This window comes from Diabrotica undecimpunctata, chromosome 6, assembly GCF_040954645.1.
Source record: "Diabrotica undecimpunctata isolate CICGRU chromosome 6, icDiaUnde3, whole genome shotgun sequence".
Taxonomy (NCBI): domain Eukaryota; kingdom Metazoa; phylum Arthropoda; class Insecta; order Coleoptera; family Chrysomelidae; genus Diabrotica; species Diabrotica undecimpunctata.
In genome coordinates, this window is record NC_092808.1 from 128,294,682 (window position 1) to 128,315,998 (window position 21,317).

At 34.1% G+C, this 21,317-nt stretch overlaps 1 protein-coding gene across 1 annotated transcript; it reads right to left on the bottom strand.

The window, feature by feature from the left end:
- Positions 1-1,491: 1,491 nt before the first annotated feature.
- Positions 1,492-21,279, bottom strand: LOC140443880 (protein C1orf43 homolog). The gene is made up of 5 exons (XM_072535375.1): positions 20,976-21,279; positions 14,515-14,605; positions 14,302-14,464; positions 14,028-14,247; positions 1,492-1,796 (listed from the first exon to the last, which is right to left on the bottom strand). The coding sequence occupies exons 1-5, from the start codon at positions 21,080-21,082 to the stop codon at positions 1,595-1,597; spliced, it is 783 nt and encodes a 260-aa protein (XP_072391476.1). The 5' UTR covers positions 21,083-21,279; the 3' UTR covers positions 1,492-1,594.
- Between the last annotated feature and the right edge of the window lie 38 nt (positions 21,280-21,317).

Below are 21,317 nucleotides of genomic sequence, written 5' to 3' on the forward strand. Positions count from 1 at the left end.
GTTGCTCTGTGGAAAGTAATATTGAAAACACTGTGGTAATGTAAAGCTTGATGGTGAACGTTAAAAGTTAATTTGGCTTAACTGGTTTGGACAATCAATAAATCCATGTATGACCTTATATATAAATATAGCTTCTGACATATCACTACGCTTCTTAAGCGAGGGTAAAGTAAATTTTTGTTCGATACAATGATGTATAAAAAGTAATGTACTTCATGTTGTACAAAAACTGAATTGGCTGTTGTCTGTGAATTGCTATTTTCTGTAGAAGTAGATTTTTCTGCAATGTGTATCCTTGAACGGCAACTGTCGCATGCTATTATTTGCTTTTCCTGTTACCTGTACATGTCTTGACGTTCTCTGTGGGATACATTTTTTAAATAAAGTACAGCTTTCAGTTATTTGAAACTTTCGTATTTTTAATAGTAAAAAAATCAAACATTTTTATTTATTGTTAAATTTCAGAAAAATATAAGAATCAACAATAATTATCAAGTAATTAGTTTTGTGAATCTGTTGACTTATCATCAATAACATCCACTTTATATGTACTGGAGAGTATTTCAAGGTATTCTTTGTGATACCTTGAAGGAATTATCTTTTTTGAACATAATGTGACTAAATCTTTTTTTTGTGACACTTACAGGCAATCTTGAGGTATAAAATTTTTTTACCATGATAGAAGAATTACATTTGCCTTTCTGGACACTACTATTCTAGAAGTTTCAGTGTTGTCATAGGTATTGTACATAAAAATTTGGAAGTCCTTTTCAGAAGGGTGATTATAAACTTTTTGTACACTATGAATCTGACAGGTTCATGGATATAATTCAGTGTTTACACATATGAAAGCATTATTTTTCACAAAATATTTTGACGTGACAACGTCTTAAATTAGGTTGTGGCTCGGAGTCATTCATGAAAAAGTGTAACGTCCGCTCACGTCTGTTACAGTGAGTCACCGAACAAGAGAGAGGCCCGCCGGACCGGCGAATGCCTTGCGTCTCTCTCCCACTCAAACATGATCGGTCCGCTGCGCGCGCAGCACTAGAGAATTAGGCGCGTTGAATCGGTGCGTGCTTCCGTGCTTGTGCCTCTGTCTTTCTCGAGCGTTCTTGGCGTTCAAGACACATTACAGCAGAAACACTTCCTTTCATTTCATATTTCTCCTATCATCGTCCTATCCTCAACAAAATCACTCAAATAGAAATTAGTTAAGTTTAAGTTTACATGTACAATGTTTTAGTAAACAAAATATATTTCTATAGTTAAAATTTGTGCAATTCTTATTTTCATTCAATTCCTTTTTCCTATTGTGCAATTTAATAATATTCATATCAATAAATATTCTACCGAGAAAAAGACGTTGTCACGTAAAATTTTCGCCCGTAAAACCGACTTTACAGGCAACCGATTTTTTTGTTTCCAAATTATTTAGTATTATTAGTTTTAAATTACCTTAAGTAAATACAGGTATTAAAAACAAAAATAAAGGTTATATGATACATATATTACTTTAATATATGAAATATAATTACAAGAAAAAATATACTTAAATTAAAAAGTTGTATATTATACAACATATTTATATATATTAGACAGACGTTTCATCATCTGCAGAAGCTAGAATGGATAAAGATGTTGGTCTTGAGTCAAGACGTTCTGAAACACTAAGTATTTCTTCTTCAGCATTATAGTGGGGATGTATATTTCTTCTTTCAGCTGCATGTCTTCGTTGGGGTGTACGATTTGGTGATGATTTTCTACTCGTATTATATGACTTAAGAAGTTTGGCTCTAAAAATATTTATTTATTAATACATTATATACATAATTCAGTCTTCACCATTTTATTGAAGATGTGGAGAAGTAAAATGTACAAAAGGGCATAAAGAGGACAAATCATAAAAAATGAGTACAACCAAATTGAAAGAGAAGTTAATGTAAGTAAAATTTTGTGATTTGAAGAACAAGGAATTAAGATATAAAATTACAGCTTGTTTTAATGTTTACTTACTAAAAATAATAAAATACAGGAATAAATCATGACTCAAACTGTAACCATCTAAGATTCAAAAACTACTGAGATGAAAGGAGAAAGTAAAACAAACTTCTAACAAGCATAAGAAAAGTAACAATAGATGAAACGTCAGAAACAACAATAGTAGCAAGCTATTGCATAATTATTGTACAAAGAGACTGATATAGGACTGAACAACGAAATAAAATACCACATAGAAGGGAAGAAGGAATACAAAGCAAGGTCCTTTCCATATCAAAATAGGGAAGGAAAAAACTATGTCAGTTCGTAAACCAAAACATGGAAAACACTGATTTTATAATTTAATGGTAGTGTTAACAAGTTGCCTGCCGTCTGAGTGTATGTGACTGAGAAAAAAAATGTTCTGCATGCCAGTGAGGACTATTTAACCGAGAATTTTAACGTGACTGTGGTATCCTGGTCTATGCGATGGTTTATTGCATCCCATTACCTTACTGTAATGTATATATATTATTATTATATATTTATTATATGTCATTGGGTAAGGTACACACATACACTTACTATAAAAATAACATGAAGTTAACAAACATCAACGCTTTACCAAAATAAAATAAAACAAAAACTAAATAAAATTAAATAAAGGTAAATAGAATTAAATAAAATTAAATCAACTTTAATAGAATGACGGAAAATTAAATAGCAATTAAATAAAATTAAGTAACAGCTATTCCTGTAAAAAGGCTGCTATACCGTTTCTGCTTCATTTCCCATATAAAATCCTATAAGAAAATGCTAAGGTTCATTCTGCTCATTTTTGAGCATTTTATGTTAGGGTAGAATAGTTCGTCGGATCTTGACGTATGATACATCATTGGAGAGTAGAGGGGGTAGCGAATATGTTAAGACAGAAAAAACTCATTTTGTAGCATTGCCAAAGGGCATTACATTATATCTCTGTTGTTATTGGTCCGATTGGAGTGTGTGAATAAGCACATAAGTCAAAAAATCGCATTTTTTTAAGTCATATTCGTCGACAATAACTACGAATGCATGATTGTGTAAATTCATATAAGTCAATAACGAAACGTAAATAGGTTAAAAATGATTGTGTATATACACATTAGTCGAAATGATTTATTATGAGGTGGGTAAAATAATATAAGTCAGACTTAAGTAGTTTTACACTACCAATTTTGCAGTGAAAAATCACATAAGTCAGACTTATGCTTAACGTGAGTTACAGTACAATGACCGCTACCATCCAGTAAGTTCCACCACGTGGATTCCAACACGGGGCTACCGCTTGAACATTCTGGACTAAATTGCGACGTATTGAACAGCAAGATCAGCAATTAATAAATTATAAAAACACCATGTTAAAATCAATATTTTTCAGTCTGATTTAAATTATTATTGTTGTTACTAAAATCTTTGTAAGTCGAAATAAAAGATATAATTGTGAAGTTCAGTTTTTAAAAAAGTGTTTTTCCCAAGAACATTCATAATTGGCGCAGAGTCAGTACGGAAGTGGAAGAGTCTTTATAGATCCTCGTCACTTTTAAGTGTTTGTCCACTGTTCCAAGAACCAGCCCCAGGGAAACCGTCTGCAGAGTTCACCCGAGGGAATTAGAAAATTAGAATTTAGAAGAAGTCTTCAGGAGCAAAGGAATGCACATCGGCATCGTCTTTATCCTGTAAGCGATTTTATTATTACTTAGAATTAAGAAGATTAGATTTTGAAAGAATTTTTAATAAATCAGACTCCTCTGAGTCCTTAGATTGAATCAGAGCTAAATTAGAAGATAAATAAAACAAAGATTTGAATAGATTAACAAAGATTAAAGTAATTTAAAAATATCTCCTCTAAGTCCTTAGATTGACTTTAGAGTCAGATTTAGACAAAATTGAATAGCTTAATAAATACTATATATTAATAAACATAGAGATTAATAGATAGAAAATAAGTAGATTAAGATTTACATATTTATATATTGATTATTGAAAATTACTATACCGATTTGACTATTGACTATATATTATATTGAAAATTTTTAAAATATGGCAGTTCCACAATTTGACGTTAAAAATTTATGCATTCTTCCAAATTTTGACGGAAATCCAAATGAATTACATGAATTTATTAAAGTTTCTACAATACTTCTAAACCATTATTATGACAGACTTAATGCAGCTAATATACAAAACAAATTTTTGCTTCATGGTATTATCAGTAAATTAACAGGTAGAGCCAAGGAAGTTATATCTGTATATGGATGCGAAAGTTGGGACGAAATAAAAAACGCATTAATTCAAAATTTTGGAGACCAGAGAGACGAAAATTCGCTTACAAGGGATCTAGTAAATTTAAGACAAGGCTCGACAGAATCTATTATGCATTTTTACGAAAAAATCATGGGACTTTTAAGCTGTATTAATAACTACCTAGAATTACATACGATAAATGCCGATATTAAAAGGAGCAAACAAGAATTTTTCCGTCAACAAGCTCTTACAACATTCTTAGCAGGCCTACGAGAACCAATGGGCTCTGTTATCAGAGCAATGAGACCAGGAAGTTTAGCCACGGCAATACAGTACGTACAGGAAGAAAATAATGTTCGATATCTTCAAAAAAATCAAATAAGTCAACCTTCAACATCAGGAAGAAGTGAAAATTATCAAGAACGCCGACCTCAGAGACAGCAGATGCCTGTACAGATCCAAAAACCATTGTACCAACAGACAAATTTTGCACCTCCACGATGGCAGCAACCAATGAGACAATTCTATCCGCAGAATCAATTTCAGCAACCACATCGGCAACAAAACTTCGATCAATTTAGACAAAATTCAAACCCTCCAGCATTCAGGATCCAGAACCAGTCAAATGTATGGGCACCCAAACCTGGACAGTCAAAACAGTCTAGACCAACACCTATGAGTGGAATATCAGAAACCACAACCAGAGGCCGTCCAAATTTTACACCAAATTACCGAGCACAGCCAAAATTCACCGTAGAAGAACTTTACAATATACAATGCCACGGAGATGAGCAAGAAGAGAATGCCAACTACAATGATTACTACGAACCTGAATACGACAATTTTCTACAAGATACATACGAAAATCAACCAAACGAATACGAAGAAAACGTAAATTTTCGAGAGGACCCACCAGAAGCAATCGGAACGTAATTGAACTTCATTCATTTCCCGACAAGAAGGAGCTACCCTACATCGAAATCTCTAAGCCTTCTTTACGACTTTTAATCGATACAGGATCCACAAAGTCATTTCTTAACCCAGAAATAGCTTCTTCATATTTTCCAAGTTACATAAAACATGAACCCTTTGTCGTCACATCAATTTTTCAAAACTATTCCCAAAAATATTGTGCCGAAATTCCATCATTTTCAGAATTTAATTCTGACAGCAAAATGAAATTTTACCTCTTTAAGTTTCACCAAACTTTCGATGGTCTTATTGGCCTCGACAATCTAAAACTCTTCGAAGCCCAATTAAACTTCCCTAAATCGCTTCTAGTTACAAAAGATTCTACAATCCCCATTAAATATTACGAAACAAATAAAACACAATTTTATTCCATTCATTTGGAAGCAAATTCTATTAGCCAAGTGAAAATTCCTGTCAAAGAAGAAAAAGGAACCATCATTATTCCTACCCAAAAAGTACAAGGCGTTGTAGTACGAGAAGCCCTTACTAACGCCGAGAACCACCTCGCCTGGACCGAAATTGCCAACTTCACGTCAGAACCCATTCATCTTTCTCTTATGGAACCACTCGAAAGCAATAAAATAGACATTCAAGATTTCCATATATATTCCATGGAAACAACCTCCGGACCAGACTACAGACAAGATATCGACGACTTAATTAAAACCGAACATCTTAACGAAGAAGAAGAGGAACAAGTTCGCCACCTATGCCGAAAATTCTCCGATATATTTCACCAACCAGACACTCCTCTCAGCTTTACTAACGAAGTTAAACACCACATCAGAACCAAGGATGAGGAGCCTGTATATACGAAATCATACCGGTATCCGTATGTGCACAAGGAAGAAGTAAAGAAACAAATCTCTTCAATGTTAGAGCAAGGGATCATTCGACCAAGTCAATCGCCATGGTCCTCGCCTATTTGGGTCGTGGCAAAGAAACCAGATTCATCCGGTAAAATAAAGTGGAGAATAGTGGTAGATTATAGAAAGGTCAACGAGAAGACAATTGACGACCGATACAGAATTCCTCACATTAGCGATATTTTGGACAAATTGGGAAGATGTCAATATTTTACGACCCTCGACTTAGCAAGCGGATTTCACCAAATCGAGATGGCTGAAGAAGACATTCCCAAAACAGCATTTAATGTGGAAAATGGACACTATGAATATTTAAGAATGCCTTTTGGACTTAAGAACGCTCCGTCCACGTTCCAACGTATGATGGACAACGTATTGAAGGGACTTCAAGGAGAAATATGCCTCGTCTATATGGACGACGTAATAGTATATTCAACATCACTACAGGAACACATAGTAAATCTCACAAAAGTATTTCAACGACTAAGAGAAGCCCGACTAAAAATCCAAGTCGACAAATGCGAATTCTTAAAAAAGCAAGTTAATTTTCTAGGACACGTAGTCACACAAGAAGGCATAAAACCGAATCCAGCGAAAATTGAAGCAATAGAAAAATATCCAATACCGAAAACAGCGAAAGAAATAAGAGCATTTCTTGGACTACTGGGATATTACAGGAAGTTTATTCGAGACTTCGCAAAAATCACAAAACCTCTAACAAGATGCTTAAAAAAGGATGCAAAGATCGATCATACACCCGAATTCGTAGAATGCTTTGAAACGTGCAGGAAATTATTAATGAATGAGCCATTATTGCAATATCCAGATTTTTCCAAACCGTTTAACCTCACAACAGATGCCAGTAACTTCGCTATCGGTGCAGTACTTTCCCAAGGACCAGTTGGCAGTGATAAACCAATTGCCTTTGCTTCCAGGACACTAAATGAAACCGAAACCAAGTACTCCACAATAGAAAAGGAAATGTTAGCAATGGTGTGGGCAACTAAGTATTTTCGACCTTACCTATTTGGAAGAAAATTTAAAATACTTTCAGACCACCGTCCTTTGCAATATCTATTCTCCCTAAAGGAACCCAACTCCAAACTAGTACGTTGGAGATTAAAATTAGAAGAATTTGACTACGAAGTAATTTACAAAAAAGGCAAAGCTAATACAAATGCGGACGCACTCTCTCGAATCGAAATACACACAAAGGAAACTAAGGACATCGATTCACAAATTAAGGAAGTCTTTGATGATTTAGTAGACATGGAAGACGATGGATGGTCAACGACTAATAATCCAGATGCAGATCGAATAATCGACGAGATTGTAGAAGAAAAAGCAACAGAATTATTTCCAGAAAACATCCCAGAAGATACTGTTGAAAACGAAGATCAAAACATACCAGAAGGCACTGTCGAAAACGAAGATCAAAACATGGACGAAGACGGAAATGAAACAATACATACAGCAGTAGAAAACCCAATTCTTGGTATACCTATTTCGGAAAAACCACTTAATTTCTACAATAACCAAATTATAGTCAAAATCGTCAACTACAATCCACGACCTCCAGCAATTATACAAACCTTTCCGAATAAAAGACGTTATCATATCCAGCTGTCGAAAGATCAGTTAAAAGCTGATACCATAAAAATTTTTAAGGAACACCTCAGCCCGAAGAAGAAGTATGCAATTTTATTTGAAGCAGAAGAAGAAATTTTTGCAGAAATTTGCGAAATTATCAGGAAAACTTTTAAACACAACGCATATGACTTAGTAAAGTGCAATCTTTTATTGGAAGATGTTAACCTAGAAGAACAACAAAAAGAGATTATAAAAAACTATCATGAAGGAAAAACGAACCATGGAGGAATAGCTGAAACAGAAAGTCAAATAAGGAAACGATATTACTGGCCTAATATGAAGAAGGACATAGAAGATATCATAAACTTTTGTGATATATGTCAAGAAAATAAATACGACAGACTTCCTCCCAAACCAAAATTTATGGTTACACCAACTCCCACTAAACCACTGGAAATAGTTCACATTGATTTATTCCAGGCTGATGGACAGAAGTTTCTAACCATAATAGACGCATTTTCGAAGTATGGGCAAGCCTACCCAATAAATGGAGGAAATGCAATCAATGTACTCAACGCCCTATTGATTTTTATAACACATCATGGACTCCCAACAATGATAGTAGCCGATAATGGTACGGAATTTAAAAATGGAGTAATACAAGAATTTGTAGACTCTCATAAAATCTCAATCCACTATACAACACCAGAGAATCCGCAATCCAACGGGATGATTGAGAGATTTCATTCTACGTTAATCGAACATCTTCGAATCCTAAGGAACACCAAAGCAAAGCTCTCGATTAAAGAACAAATGCTATACGCTATAATTGGGTACAATAATTCCATACATTCAGCAACGAAGTTAAGACCCATCGACATATTAAACGGACATATCGACGCAAAAGATCCCTTTGACGTTGACATACAGAAAGTAATACTGAACAATTATATCCAAAATCATAGAGAGATAACAAAGGAATTATATAAGGAAGTAAACCAACAAATACAAGAGAATAAAAATAAAGTCATTGAAAATAGAAATAAATCAAGACAAGACCCTATTACGTATAAACCAAGCACAAAAATCTATACACGAAAAACAGTTACCAGAAATAAATTACTTCCGCGATATTCCGCAAAACATATAAAAAGAAATAACGAAGTGACTGTAAAAACATCAAAAACTACAGTTCACAAGAAAAACATAAAACATCAACCTAAATCAAAAACTAATTCTAAACCGTCCGCACAGGATCACTCTGACGATGAGAGAAGAAGAGAAGATCAAGAACCTGAAAGACAACCCAGGATTAATTCCCCTCAACCTGGGACAAGCAAAGATTCATACTAGTACACACGATTTCATATACTTTTTCAAACTACTACCAATAAAAGAAGAATTTGACAGAATTGAAACCAGTACGACGCAAAGACCACAGCAGTTCAAAATGGACTTAGCCATTACCTTTTTCGTGTATTATATTTGTCCTTCATTTTCTTGTCCTATCTTATTAATCTTAACTTATCCGTCCAAACTTATCTCATCAATCTTCCGCCCAGATACAAATTCAAAACCCCAATCCAGAGTTACATAAATTCAAGGACAACCATCCCAGAGCAACCGCTAATGCTTCCCAAAATAAGGACCATAGATATTCAAACAGCGATTAAATTCAAATTCAAAAGGATTTGAATCATCAATTCTCTAAGGAAGATGAACATCTAGAGACAATTAATCCGAAATTATGGAACCATAGCCATAACCATTTTTGGATGACTCCTTTATATATCTTTATTACAATAATCTGCCTCTATATATGTTACAGGTATAAAACAAATAACAAAAAAACCTAGCGACGAAACTCCAGAAGAGGCCAACTCAACAGTTCTGTTCGTCCCTCACAAAACTTCTTCAGGGGATGGAGTAGTTACAGTACAATGACCGCTACCATCCAGTAAGTTCCACCACGTGGATTCCAACACGGGGCTACCGCTTGAACATTCTGGACTAAATTGCGACGTATTGAACAGCAAGATCAGCAATTAATAAATTATAAAAACACCATGTTAAAATCAATATTTTTCAGTCTGATTTAAATTATTATTGTTGTTACTAAAATCTTTGTAAGTCGAAATAAAAGATATAATTGTGAAGTTCAGTTTTTAAAAAAGTGTTTTTCCCAAGAACATTCATAATTCGTGTGTTGCGTGTGTATTGTAGGAGTACCTCTTGTACGTCGCCGCCAATATTGTTTGCGTTGTGTTTCTAGAATGGTTGGAACTGCCGGCCATTGTGTCGACGTTCATCAGTTGTTTATCAGAATTTGTATTGGAACGTATTTATTATCATTTTTTCGGAAGGTGCAACTATGAGTGCTGGAAGTAAAAAACTTGTGAAAATGGCACGCAAACAAGGAGACGTTTTAAATGAGGGTAAGCTTTTTTTTAAATACTTGAAATTTATTATCAGTAATAAGTTTATGCATATTTTCAAATGGTTACATTTTAACTAGGAGAGTGACAGAGTAATATTGTTTTAGAAAACGAGTTGTATGAATGGATCGAAAGTGAAGATGATTCTGATAAAGACCCTACATTTGATCCCAGTAGTAATAACAAGAAGCATCGTTTCCAAATGGTTGATTTTGATTGTGAGGCAGGGCCGTCTACAGCACTTGATGATGTAACAAACCAGCATAAAAATAAGTCTATTAAGCCAGACCATGGAAATAGTAGACCTCTTCTCCAAACTGATTTTCAAGATAAAGCAGGACCGTCTGTTGCATTTAATCGTCGAATTAGAACACATGGAATTAAAAATGATTTTAGAAAAATTTGGTGTGAAAGAACGGAAAAACGAAATGCTGGACTGCCTTACACCACTAAAAGTGGAAAGAGACAAAGAGAAAGAAATATGTTGCAAAATATGTTGCATTTGCCAAACTGTAGACGACAGTGCCGAGTTAAAATTCTTGATGAAAAGAGACTTATTCTTTTTTAAGGAATATTGGAAATTTAATTCGTACAATAAAAGAGCAGCATACATTATATCACTGGTAAAGATTGATAAAGCCGTCAGTAAACTTCGAACAGAAGACCCTAATCGCCATAAATATAGACTTACAACCAACAGATATTTCTTAGAAATTGATGGTAAACGAATACAAACGTGCAAAACTTGTTTTCTCAACACATTTAGTGAAACAGATAATTTTATTAATTTAGTTTGTCGCAAGAAACGCAGTTCATTATCTGGATTTATTAGTGATGACGAGAGGGGATGTGCAACTCATATATATATACAAGGATTTCCACAGTTTTCACTGTATTCCTTCACTCAACCGTTTTCTCCAATTTTTCCTGTTTAGCCAGTCCCCTGTCCCCTTCCTGTAGGTTTCTTTTACTCATTGCTTCGTCCACTTCATCTCTGAAAGATCTTCGGGGTCTGCCTCTCTTTCTTCTTCCTATCGGGCTCCACTCTGTTATTCTATTTATCCACCGATTTTGGTCTGCTCTTCTGACATGTCCGTACCAGGTTAACCTCTTCTGTTCGATGTGCAACTCCTCCATCCAAATTCTCTACAAGAAACAATGGATAATGTTCGTACACATTTATTGTCATTTCCGACACATGAAAGCCATTACACGACACGAGAAAATAATAGAAAGTATCTACCGTCGCACTTTACAATGAAAATGATGTACGACCTTTACCGAGAAGTATATCCAAGTGGAGTGTCATATCGTTATTACAGTCAAGAATTGCATGCTTTAAGATTAGCGATTAAACCAAGAAAATTGGATACTTTTGATGAATGCGACAAGTTTAAGCTAAAAATAGATTTTGCTACAGATGATGAGGCAAAGTGTGAACTTACTAATGAGCGAGACTACCAATTATTTTTAGCAGATGAAACATAAACAAAAAGCAAGAGATAAACAAATAGCAAAAGAAAATGAAAATGTCCAATGTTTAACGTTGGATCTACAGCAGTACTTAGCTCCTGTCAAATGCCATTGCCTTTTACAAATGCCAACTTTGGACTTATAGTTTAACAATTCATGACAATAAAACTAACTAATCACATTGCTACATGTAGCATAAGTCTACTGCTGCTCGTGGGGCCAACAAAATAGTTTCATGTATTTTTAAACATATCCAAAATTTACCTGATGGAATTACAACAGTAATACTATATTCGGATACATGCGGAAGACAAAACAAAAACTAGTATGTAGCGGCAATGCTAACGTTAGCTTTGAAAGTCTCCAAGAATTTGCACAATTGAACATAAATCCATGTTGCCTGGACACTCACACATGGAAGTGGATGCTGATCATGCTGTAATTGAAAGGAAAAAACAAAAAAGCAGTATTTTGATAGCCTATCCCCATGATTGGTATCAGCTTGTCATATCAGCTTTTCAAATATGTTGAAAGGACCTTTAGTGAAAAGAACAAAAGACGTTGTACAGAACGATTTTAAGTGGCAACCTGTGCTTACCTTAAAGTACAGCAAACGGTTTGGTAACATCCAATTTAAAACCAGCTTCGATGGTTATGAACCATACCAGGTGGTGTCGTTTTTGCGACAGAAAACATCCGAAAAATGGTTAGCTGATGGTGGCAATGTCCAAAAAATGAGAAACACTTTATTGCCAATATCAAAAGAAAAGAAGGCTGATCTGTTGTCTCTACTAGAATTTATTCCACCTGTTTTTCGTCAGTTTTATAGGAGTTTACCTTCATCTGACTTAACTGTATCGACAGATCCAGATTTGAATGAAATGGATGCCGACAATAATAATCAAAATTGAAAAATTCCAAAAACTCCAACTTTTGACATTCTTATGTGGGATCTTGTGAGATTTTTGTTTAAGTCTTTTATTGTTTTAGTTCTTATCACTATAATAACTTACTTGTTTTGTGGTTAATTTTAAGAAAAGTAGAAGGCATTTTTGTTTCTTACTGTGTGGCAGATCACATCAGTCAATATTATATATTTGTTTCTAGTGCCAAATGCAACAAGTCACTTAAAAATCAATATTTATACTGTTTATTTTATTTGAATCTAGTGTATTTGGTGTAAAATGTAAAAATGTTTGGTTCATGAAGGAGTGTTATTTTATGTTGTCTTATTTCTGAATAAACCAGTTTTTACTTCCTCCTGAAAAGTAGCTCTTTGTGACTTATGTGCTTATTTCCACTATATGCAGATATTAAGGTAGAAAAAACAAACAAGGTGACTACCAAAAAGGCACTAAACAGTTATTAGTAATTCATTATTAATGAACATATAGTTACATATGAGATGTCATATGGCACTATATCTAAAAATAGTAACTAAAACACCAATTTTGATTTATTTACTTAAAGAAGGCCTCTGACAGTACAAAATAAAGAACTGAATGAATCCTAATATGCGACATAGCAAATGAAAGGGGAGGAAATAATGAGTATATTAAGTAAGAAAAAACAAACAAGGCAACTACCAAAAGGGCACTACACAACATCTTAATGAACATATAGCGAAATACGAGATATCATAGGGCACTATGGATAGAAATAGATTTACTATAAGATAAATTTTGATTTATATTGACTTAAGCCTTTGACAGTACAATATAAAGAAATGATTAAATCCTAACATGTGACAGAAAATGAAAGGAAAGGGTATAAAGAATCTAAAAAGATAGAAAAAACAAACAAGGCTACTAGCAAAAGGGCGACTATTATATAGAAAATAGTGGGGTGGGAGGTATTTAATTCTATTTCCACACAGTTACCCCGGAGGTAGTTATACCAAGAATAGAAAAGCTAATGTTTACTTTTGTAGATTAAAATCAGAACATACAAGCATGGAAATGAATAAAACAGTAACTAAATAATGTTTAAACAAATTTAAAACAGTTTAAAATTTTCTGAAATGAACAAGTACACAATTTTTGGTTATTTTCTTATCCAATGTACTATAATTGTGACCCTCATTGAAAATTGTCCCTATATAACTACTAAATATTTCAGCATATTGTTTTTTAACTATATTTGTTTTATACTAACCTAAAATCTCCATTTTTATATCCCACTATAAAATTTCAAAACTAAGTGTTTGTTTTAATTACTTGTTAATATATTTTCATATCACTGCTGTTTGGAATATTTGTCCAAAAGATGCTATGAATTCTATTTCTTTTAAATATTATACAAACAATTTCAGTCATTATTTCATTTTCCTTTATTTCTATCTTTTATTACTGCACATGTGTTGAACAGTTTCTATGCAATATTTAAAGCTTTCATTTTGTAACAAATAGGCTAATAATATACTTACGCATCAATTAACTTTAATAGTAGTCTATTATATTGTTGATACTCTTCATCTCCAAAATGATTGGGGTCATGTCTAGCATGTTCATACATATCACAAAATTCATGTATCAGTCTTTGTCCACTACCATTTAATGGAGCTGCTAATGTTGTTAAAAGGTATGCTCTTAAGTTTTCACTAGGATGTCTGAATAGACAGTTGTCTTGCTTTGTAATTTCATGTTCTAAAAATGTTTTGTTAGGAATAACATTACAAAGAACTGTATATTACAATTTACCTAAAATCTTAACATCATCCACAGCTTTTAATCTATAGTAATGTGCTGGAATTTGTTGCCCTGGACACACTATGTACCTTGGATCAGACTTTGTAATCAGCTCTGGTTCACATTCTATTTTCTTAATTAAATCTATTCTCCGCTCAATTTCGCGTTTAAGAACCTACAAGGAATCATTATAGTACAAAGTATTCTTAATTATTCCACTTATACTTTTGACCCGTCATGTCCTATTGGTATATGTGGTCCTCTTCTTGATCTAAGAGCGAATCGTTGAATTTGTCGTTTTGCAAATATAAATAATGTAGGGTTTTTCTTTGTCGTCTAGGGTTTAATAATTATAGGCCACGGGTCGATCCGAATTGAAACAAACACTTTATTGTTTAACTTGTAAATTACAGGAATGAATAATGCAACTAACGTAAACAATAACTACTTATAACTTAAAATAGGTCCGCGGCTTAATAGCAAAAATATTATCGTCTTTCGTCGTACGTCGTATAGAGATGAGATGCCGTCATATGCATATCAACTCTTCGTCTTGAGTGCTCTACTTACACTGTGTACTCGACCCCCCGTCGAGCTACCATCATACCGCGTTTTATGTTTTTTCAGCCATGGTACTTTCGGCTTTCGGCTCGCGGTTCGTGATAAATAAAAGTTATTGGTAACGGAAATAACGGAAATGGAGTTTATTTGATGACGAATGTAATCCTACACTCGGCCATCCTCTTCAGAATCCGACTCGGATTCGTCGCTTTCATTGTCGACCCACGGTTTAAGATACTCAGCACACGTTGATGTTCGCATTGGTCCCTCATGCTCACCAATCTTAACAACATCGTAACGATCGTTATCTTTAACCTTGACAATCTCGTATGGACCTAAGAACTTTATCTTGAGTTTAAGTCCTGGGCCGAACTGGGTTCTTTTTATTGCAACTAAATCTTTTTCCTTATAAATTTTTGCACGTTTTCTTCTAGAATTATACCCTTTTTTGTTTTCAGCTTGTACCTTACATATTTGTTCTTTACATCTTTCTCGAAGTTCTTTTCTTTCTTCATCATATATTTTAATCACCTCTTCCTCTATGAGTTCTCTGATTCGAATATCATCTTTATTTTTCATTTTTACGCCAACCAATACTTCGAAAGGTGTAGTACCTATACTTCGTTGATAGGTAGAGTTCAATGCATTTTGTACCCTGTCAACATTTTTATACCATTTCGTAGGTTCTTCTAAACTCAATTTGGTAAGAACAGGGATGATTGTTCTATTCACTCGTTCAACCTGACCGTTTCCTCGTGGTACTCCAGTTGTCACTAGAACATGTTGAATGTTTTCTTCTTGGCAATATCTTTCAAATTCCTCTGATCGAAATGCTGTACCTCGGTCGGTTATCATTCGAGAAGGGTTTCCAAATATTCTTCGTTGCTTTTCAAGACAACTTATAACTTCTTTCGTCGTTGTGGACTTCGTCGGGTAAAGCCAAACAAATTTGGTAAAATCGTCTATAATTACAAGTATATGCTGATAATTCTTACTTGTAGACTGCAATGGACCCAAATGATCCGCATGGTATGTGTGCAGTGGACCGTCTAGTTTTGGTATGGGGTTAAGTGTCCCTTCCTTTTTTCCTTCCTTTTTGCTTCCCAGTATACATGCTATACAGTTAGAAATAACATTTTTAACTTTTTCTTTTATCTTTGGTATATAAAAGTCTTTAGCTATTACTTCCTCAGTTTTTTTCTCAGAAAAATGTCCTACCTCGTGACTTCTTCTTATTATCTCAGTCTGCATATTTCTCGGTACAACTAATAGTTTTAATCCATTGACATACTTGTATAATATTTCGTGCTCTAAGTAAAAATCTTCATATGCTTCTGTCAAAAGTATTTGTTTTATCGCCTTAATGTGCTCATCTTTATCTTGAGCCACTTTAATTCGTTGTATTACACCATTTTCTTCTGTAACCGTTAAAACTTTTGGATACCGGCTAAGGGTATCCACGTGAGACATCTGAGCACCTTTTCTATGCTCAATTTCATACTGGTACTCCTCTAGCATCAGTGCCCATCGTGCAACTCTTGTTGTAAGGTCCTTCTTGTCCATAGTTCGCTTAAAGGCGTCACAATCTGTAACAATTTTGAATTTGTTCCCAAGTAAATATATTCTAAACTTCTTTACCGCTCTTATAATAGCGAGTACTTCTAGCTCGTAACTGGTGTACTTTTCTTCTGCAGGTGTGGTTTTTTTACTCATGTAATATATTGGGTGGAGCTTGGAATCGTCAATTGATCGCTGTAGTAAACATGCTCCATAACCATGCTGGCTGGCATCAGTATGAAGTTCCGTATAAGCACCTTGTCGATAAATGTGTAACACCGGCTCACTTATTAGTTTTTCCTTTAGCGTTTCAAAAGCCTTTTTTTGCTTATCTTCAAACCTAAATTCTTCATCTTTTCTTAGTAAGTCACTTAACGGTTTTGCAATGTTTGCATATCCGGCTATAAATTTTCGAAAATAACCTGTAAGCCCTAAGTAAGATTGAACTTGTTTCTGAGTTTTAGGTTCAGGAAATTTCTTTATTGCTATGACCTTCGCATCACCTGGTTGAATTTTTCCGTCTTCCACAATAAATCCTAAAAATTCTACCTTTTTCTGCAGCAATTGGCATTTCTTCTTTTTAATTTCCAGTCCATATTCTTGTGCTAATTTCAATACTAATTTTAATCTATATATCCCTTCTTCTATATCAGAGCTCAGAATGATAATATCATCCATATAATAAATTACGTATTTTTTAGCCGTCAATTCTCTAAAAATGTGAGCAATAAACCTCTGAAATACTGCTGGGCTGTTACATAGTCCAAATGGACACTTGAGGAATTCAAACTGTCCGCTGGGCGTCACAAACGATGTGTACTTAGTACTACTAAATTCTACGGGAACATGAAAAAATCCGTTCTTTAAATCAATAGTGCTAAAAATTTTTGCACCTTGTAAACAGTCAAGCACGTCTTCAACAAGGGGAAGTGGGAATCTGTCTCTTATTATGTTTTTATTTACTTTTCTATAATCGCAGCAAATTCTTGTCCGACCGTCCTTCTTCTTTACCAATACTATTGGGCTGGCAAAATCTGAACAACTAGGTTTAATTATACCTTCGTTTAACCATTCATTTATCTGACTGTCTACCTCTTCTTTTTCAGAAACAGATAATCGTCTGGGTCTTTCATAAATCGGTTCCTCGCTTTTAAGGACAATTTTCATTTCAATTTCTGTCGTCTTCGTTTTCTTTGGTTCATAACTTTCCATTAACTGTCTAACAATTTCTCTGTGTTTTTCGTCTTCAATGTGTGCTACTTTTACTTCATCTTCTTTATCTTTTTCGTCAAGCATAATGTGCATAATAAAGTTTTCGTTCGTCCTCTTATGCATTACTATCCCATCATCTCTTATACTAACATATGCTTGTTGTAAAATATTATTTCCAATTATTGCTTGAAAAGATGTCGCGGCTTTTGGGATAATATGAAATGTTAGATCAAACTTCTCTTCGTTAACGTCAGCTTGTGTAGAGAATGATCCTAATGTGTTAACTTTCGCATTTTGTCCTAAGCCTTTCAAAATTATGGTGTTGGGTGTTAAACAAATATCGTTAAAGAATGTATCGTAAACATCTTCTCTTATCGTACATATATCACTTCCTGTGTCAAATAAAGCTGTTAGTGTGATCTGATTAATTGTTAGCTTAACCGCTGTTTTTGGCTGAACCTCAATTACATTTAAAGCTGTGTTTTCTGTAGTAGCCTTCGTCGAATTTTTATTGGGACATTTACTTGAAACATGCCCATATTTGTTGCAACCAAAGCACTTCGTTCCCTTAAACTTATCTGGGCAATCCTTAGATTTATGACCTCTACTTCCACAATTAAAACAAGTAATGTTGTTTTCTCTTTTCACGTCGTTCTTCTCTCTTTTGTCCTTTCTAACGATGTCTTCGTTTTTCTTAAATCCTTCTTTATTTGCTCTAAAGACTTGAGCTTGTCCAGTAGCCTTCTTACCGCGTATCCTCTCATATAGTTTAATTTTCTCCTTAAACTCTGCAAAATTTTTTGCTCCATATAGCACTAGTTTATTGGATGATTCGTCTTGTATTCCATCAATTATGTATTGCATAACAACTTCTTGTTCTAAGTAAGCTCTATTAGCTATTTCTCTCATTTTAATCATGTATTCTTGTACAGTCTCATCAAATTTTTTTCGTCTCGTCATCAACATTTTATGTATCTGCGCACTATTTACCTGTTCTCCAAATTCTTCTATTAAACGTCTCTTCAATTCAGGCCAATTTCTGATGCCTTTTTCTGACTGCACAAACAATTTGGCGAGTCCTTTTAAACATTTTTTTGCATAGATTAATTTTTGCAGGTTGTTCCACCCTGTTATCTCAGCTACTTCTTCAAATTCGATAATCCACGTGCGAATAGGATATTCGTCTTTTCCATCAAATGATCTTATGCTGTCCTCCACGTCTCTAAAACTTAATGCAAATGATTCTTGTCGTCTTATACCAGTCGCTCCAGTATTCACGGATCTAACTTCAGCGTCATTTCTTGCGCTATAACTCCTTTGTCCAATTTCTTCATGTATGTAAATATCTTCGTCATCTCGCCTTTCTTCGAATTTTCGTCTCTCTTCGTCATTATTTCGTTCATATCTACGTCTTTCATCACATATTTGTCGTCCTTCGTCATAATTTCGCCCTTCGCGTCTTCGTCTATCCTCGTCGTTTCTTCTCTCACGTCTTCGTCTTTCTTTTTCTTCACGTCTTTCGTCTTCCGAACGTCTTTCATCGTCTTCTCGTCTTTCTTCTTCTAATCGTCGTTTTTCTTTTTCACGTCTTTCATCATCTTTCCGTCTTTCTTCTTCCAATCGTCTTTTTTCGTCTTCCAGTTGCCTTTTTTCGTCTTCCAGTTGTCTTTTTTCGTCTTTCAGTTGTCTTTTTTCTTCCTTTCGTCTTTCGTCGTCTTCATCCATATCTGATACGTCATCCTCCTCTTCGTCGTCTTCAGTTTCGTCGTCGTTAATAAAGGTATTCAAAAAGGAACAAATACGGACAACCACGTCATGCTTTTCATTTTTATAATTTAAACCAAGAATTTGGCATACCGCAATTAAATCAGGAAGATCAAAATTTTCACTTACGTCTTGACATTTACTCAAAAATTGTTCGGAAGTGTCGTCAAGCCGAAATCCAGGAAAAGCACGCAAAGCTTTTCTAGTTTTTCGAGGTTCACCATCAGTGGTAAAACAAATATAATGTAAAATTTTAGCAACTCTCAATTTAGCATGAGTAATATTATAGCCAATATTACCGATAGAACCCAAAGTTGCCATAATAATAAAATATTTTTTTAAAAATATCCAACAATACCGAAAATATATGTAACTACATATAAACTATAAACATACAAAAAATGAAACCTTTTCAAAAATGATCATTGTCTTTTAATAACCATAATAACGCATATTTGTGCTATCAAACCTACATAAATTATCGTTTTCCTAATCTAAAACAGAAATATATCGTCGACAAAAAATAGGAGTAATAAAATTTTTATTATAATTGATTTCTATTTATTACGGAATTCACTCTTAAGACTCATAAACGTTTAAAAACCGGATACCATAAATGTTCAAATGTATCAAAATGTTTTTATTATAGTCACAAAATTAAATCTAGGTCAAATAAAAATAGTTCATTCATATAAGAAACACGTGCGTCTTTACTGAGAGTTCATCTACTATACTATTAATTCTGTTATATAATCAAATGCAAAACTTTCAAAACACAAATGTCATATAAATATAAATAACGTTATCTTCTTTGTCTTTATTTGCTTGGTAGAATGTTGAAAAATAACTCTTACCTTAGCAAATCATCTTTAATAGTTTTTTAATTCGTTACCATCTTTCATCGGTTGAGATTTTATCCTCTTTGCTCCTGTTTCTCGTTCTTGGCACATCTACTTGAGTTGGTATTGGTAAACAAGGCGTTGTTGTGTCGTCAATCATATAATATCCTGTTCCTCTATCCTTTATCTGCTATCCGCTATCTGCTATCGTTCATCGTTCATCGTTTATCGTTTATCGTTTATCGTTTATCGTTTATCGTTCATCGTTCATCGTTCATCGTTCATCGTTCATCGTTCATCGTTCATCGTTCATCCCGGTTGAGCCCCCAAAATGTAGGGTTTTTCTTTGTCGTCTAGGGTTTAATAATTATAGGCCACGGGTCGATCCGAATTGAAACAAACACTTTATTGTTTAACTTGTAAATTACAGGAATGAATAATGCAACTAACGTAAACAATAACTACTTATAACTTAAAATAGGTCCGCGGCTTAATAGCAAAAATATTATCGTCTTTCGTCGTACGTCGTATAGAGATGAGATGCCGTCATATGCATATCAACTCTTCGTCTTGAGTGCTCTACTTACACTGTGTACTCGACCCCCCGTCGAGCTACCATCATACCGCGTTTTATGTTTTTTCAGCCATGGTACTTTCGGCTTTCGGCTCGCGGTTCGTGATAAATAAAAGTTATTGGTAACGGAAATAACGGAAATGGAGTTTATTTGATGACGAATGTAATCCTACAATAATAATAGTACAGTAAGAGTTCCCATTCCGATTATTATAACAAAAGTAACTCCAGACAATTCTTCAGACATGTTCTTTGATCTTGTCAACTTTTCTGCTACAGCTTCCATTTGAACGATAATAAAGACACTTACGTAACTAAATCATATTTCATACACACGCTTTTTATTTTTAAATACTTAATTTGAATATTAATAACAAACCATATATTTTCAGTTTTAAAAAAATTGTTTTCAACTTTTTGACGTTTACCAAATTCTTCTTTAACTTGTCATTTTTTATCTCTTCTTCTTGTATTTTTGTCACCACGCAATTGTGACTGGTCTAGTAAATTAACGACAGGTG

Coding starts and splice junctions, on each gene's coding strand:
- LOC140443880 (XM_072535375.1), bottom strand. CDS start 21,082: ATGGAAGCTGTAGCAGAAAAGTTGACAAGATCAAAGAACATGTCTGAA. Junction 14,465..14,514: donor TAGGACATGACGGGTCAAAA/GTATAAGTGGAA, acceptor GATTCCTTGTAG/GTTCTTAAACGCGAAATTGA. Junction 14,248..14,301: donor GGATGATGTTAAGATTTTAG/GTAAATTGTAAT, acceptor AAACATTTTTAG/AACATGAAATTACAAAGCAA.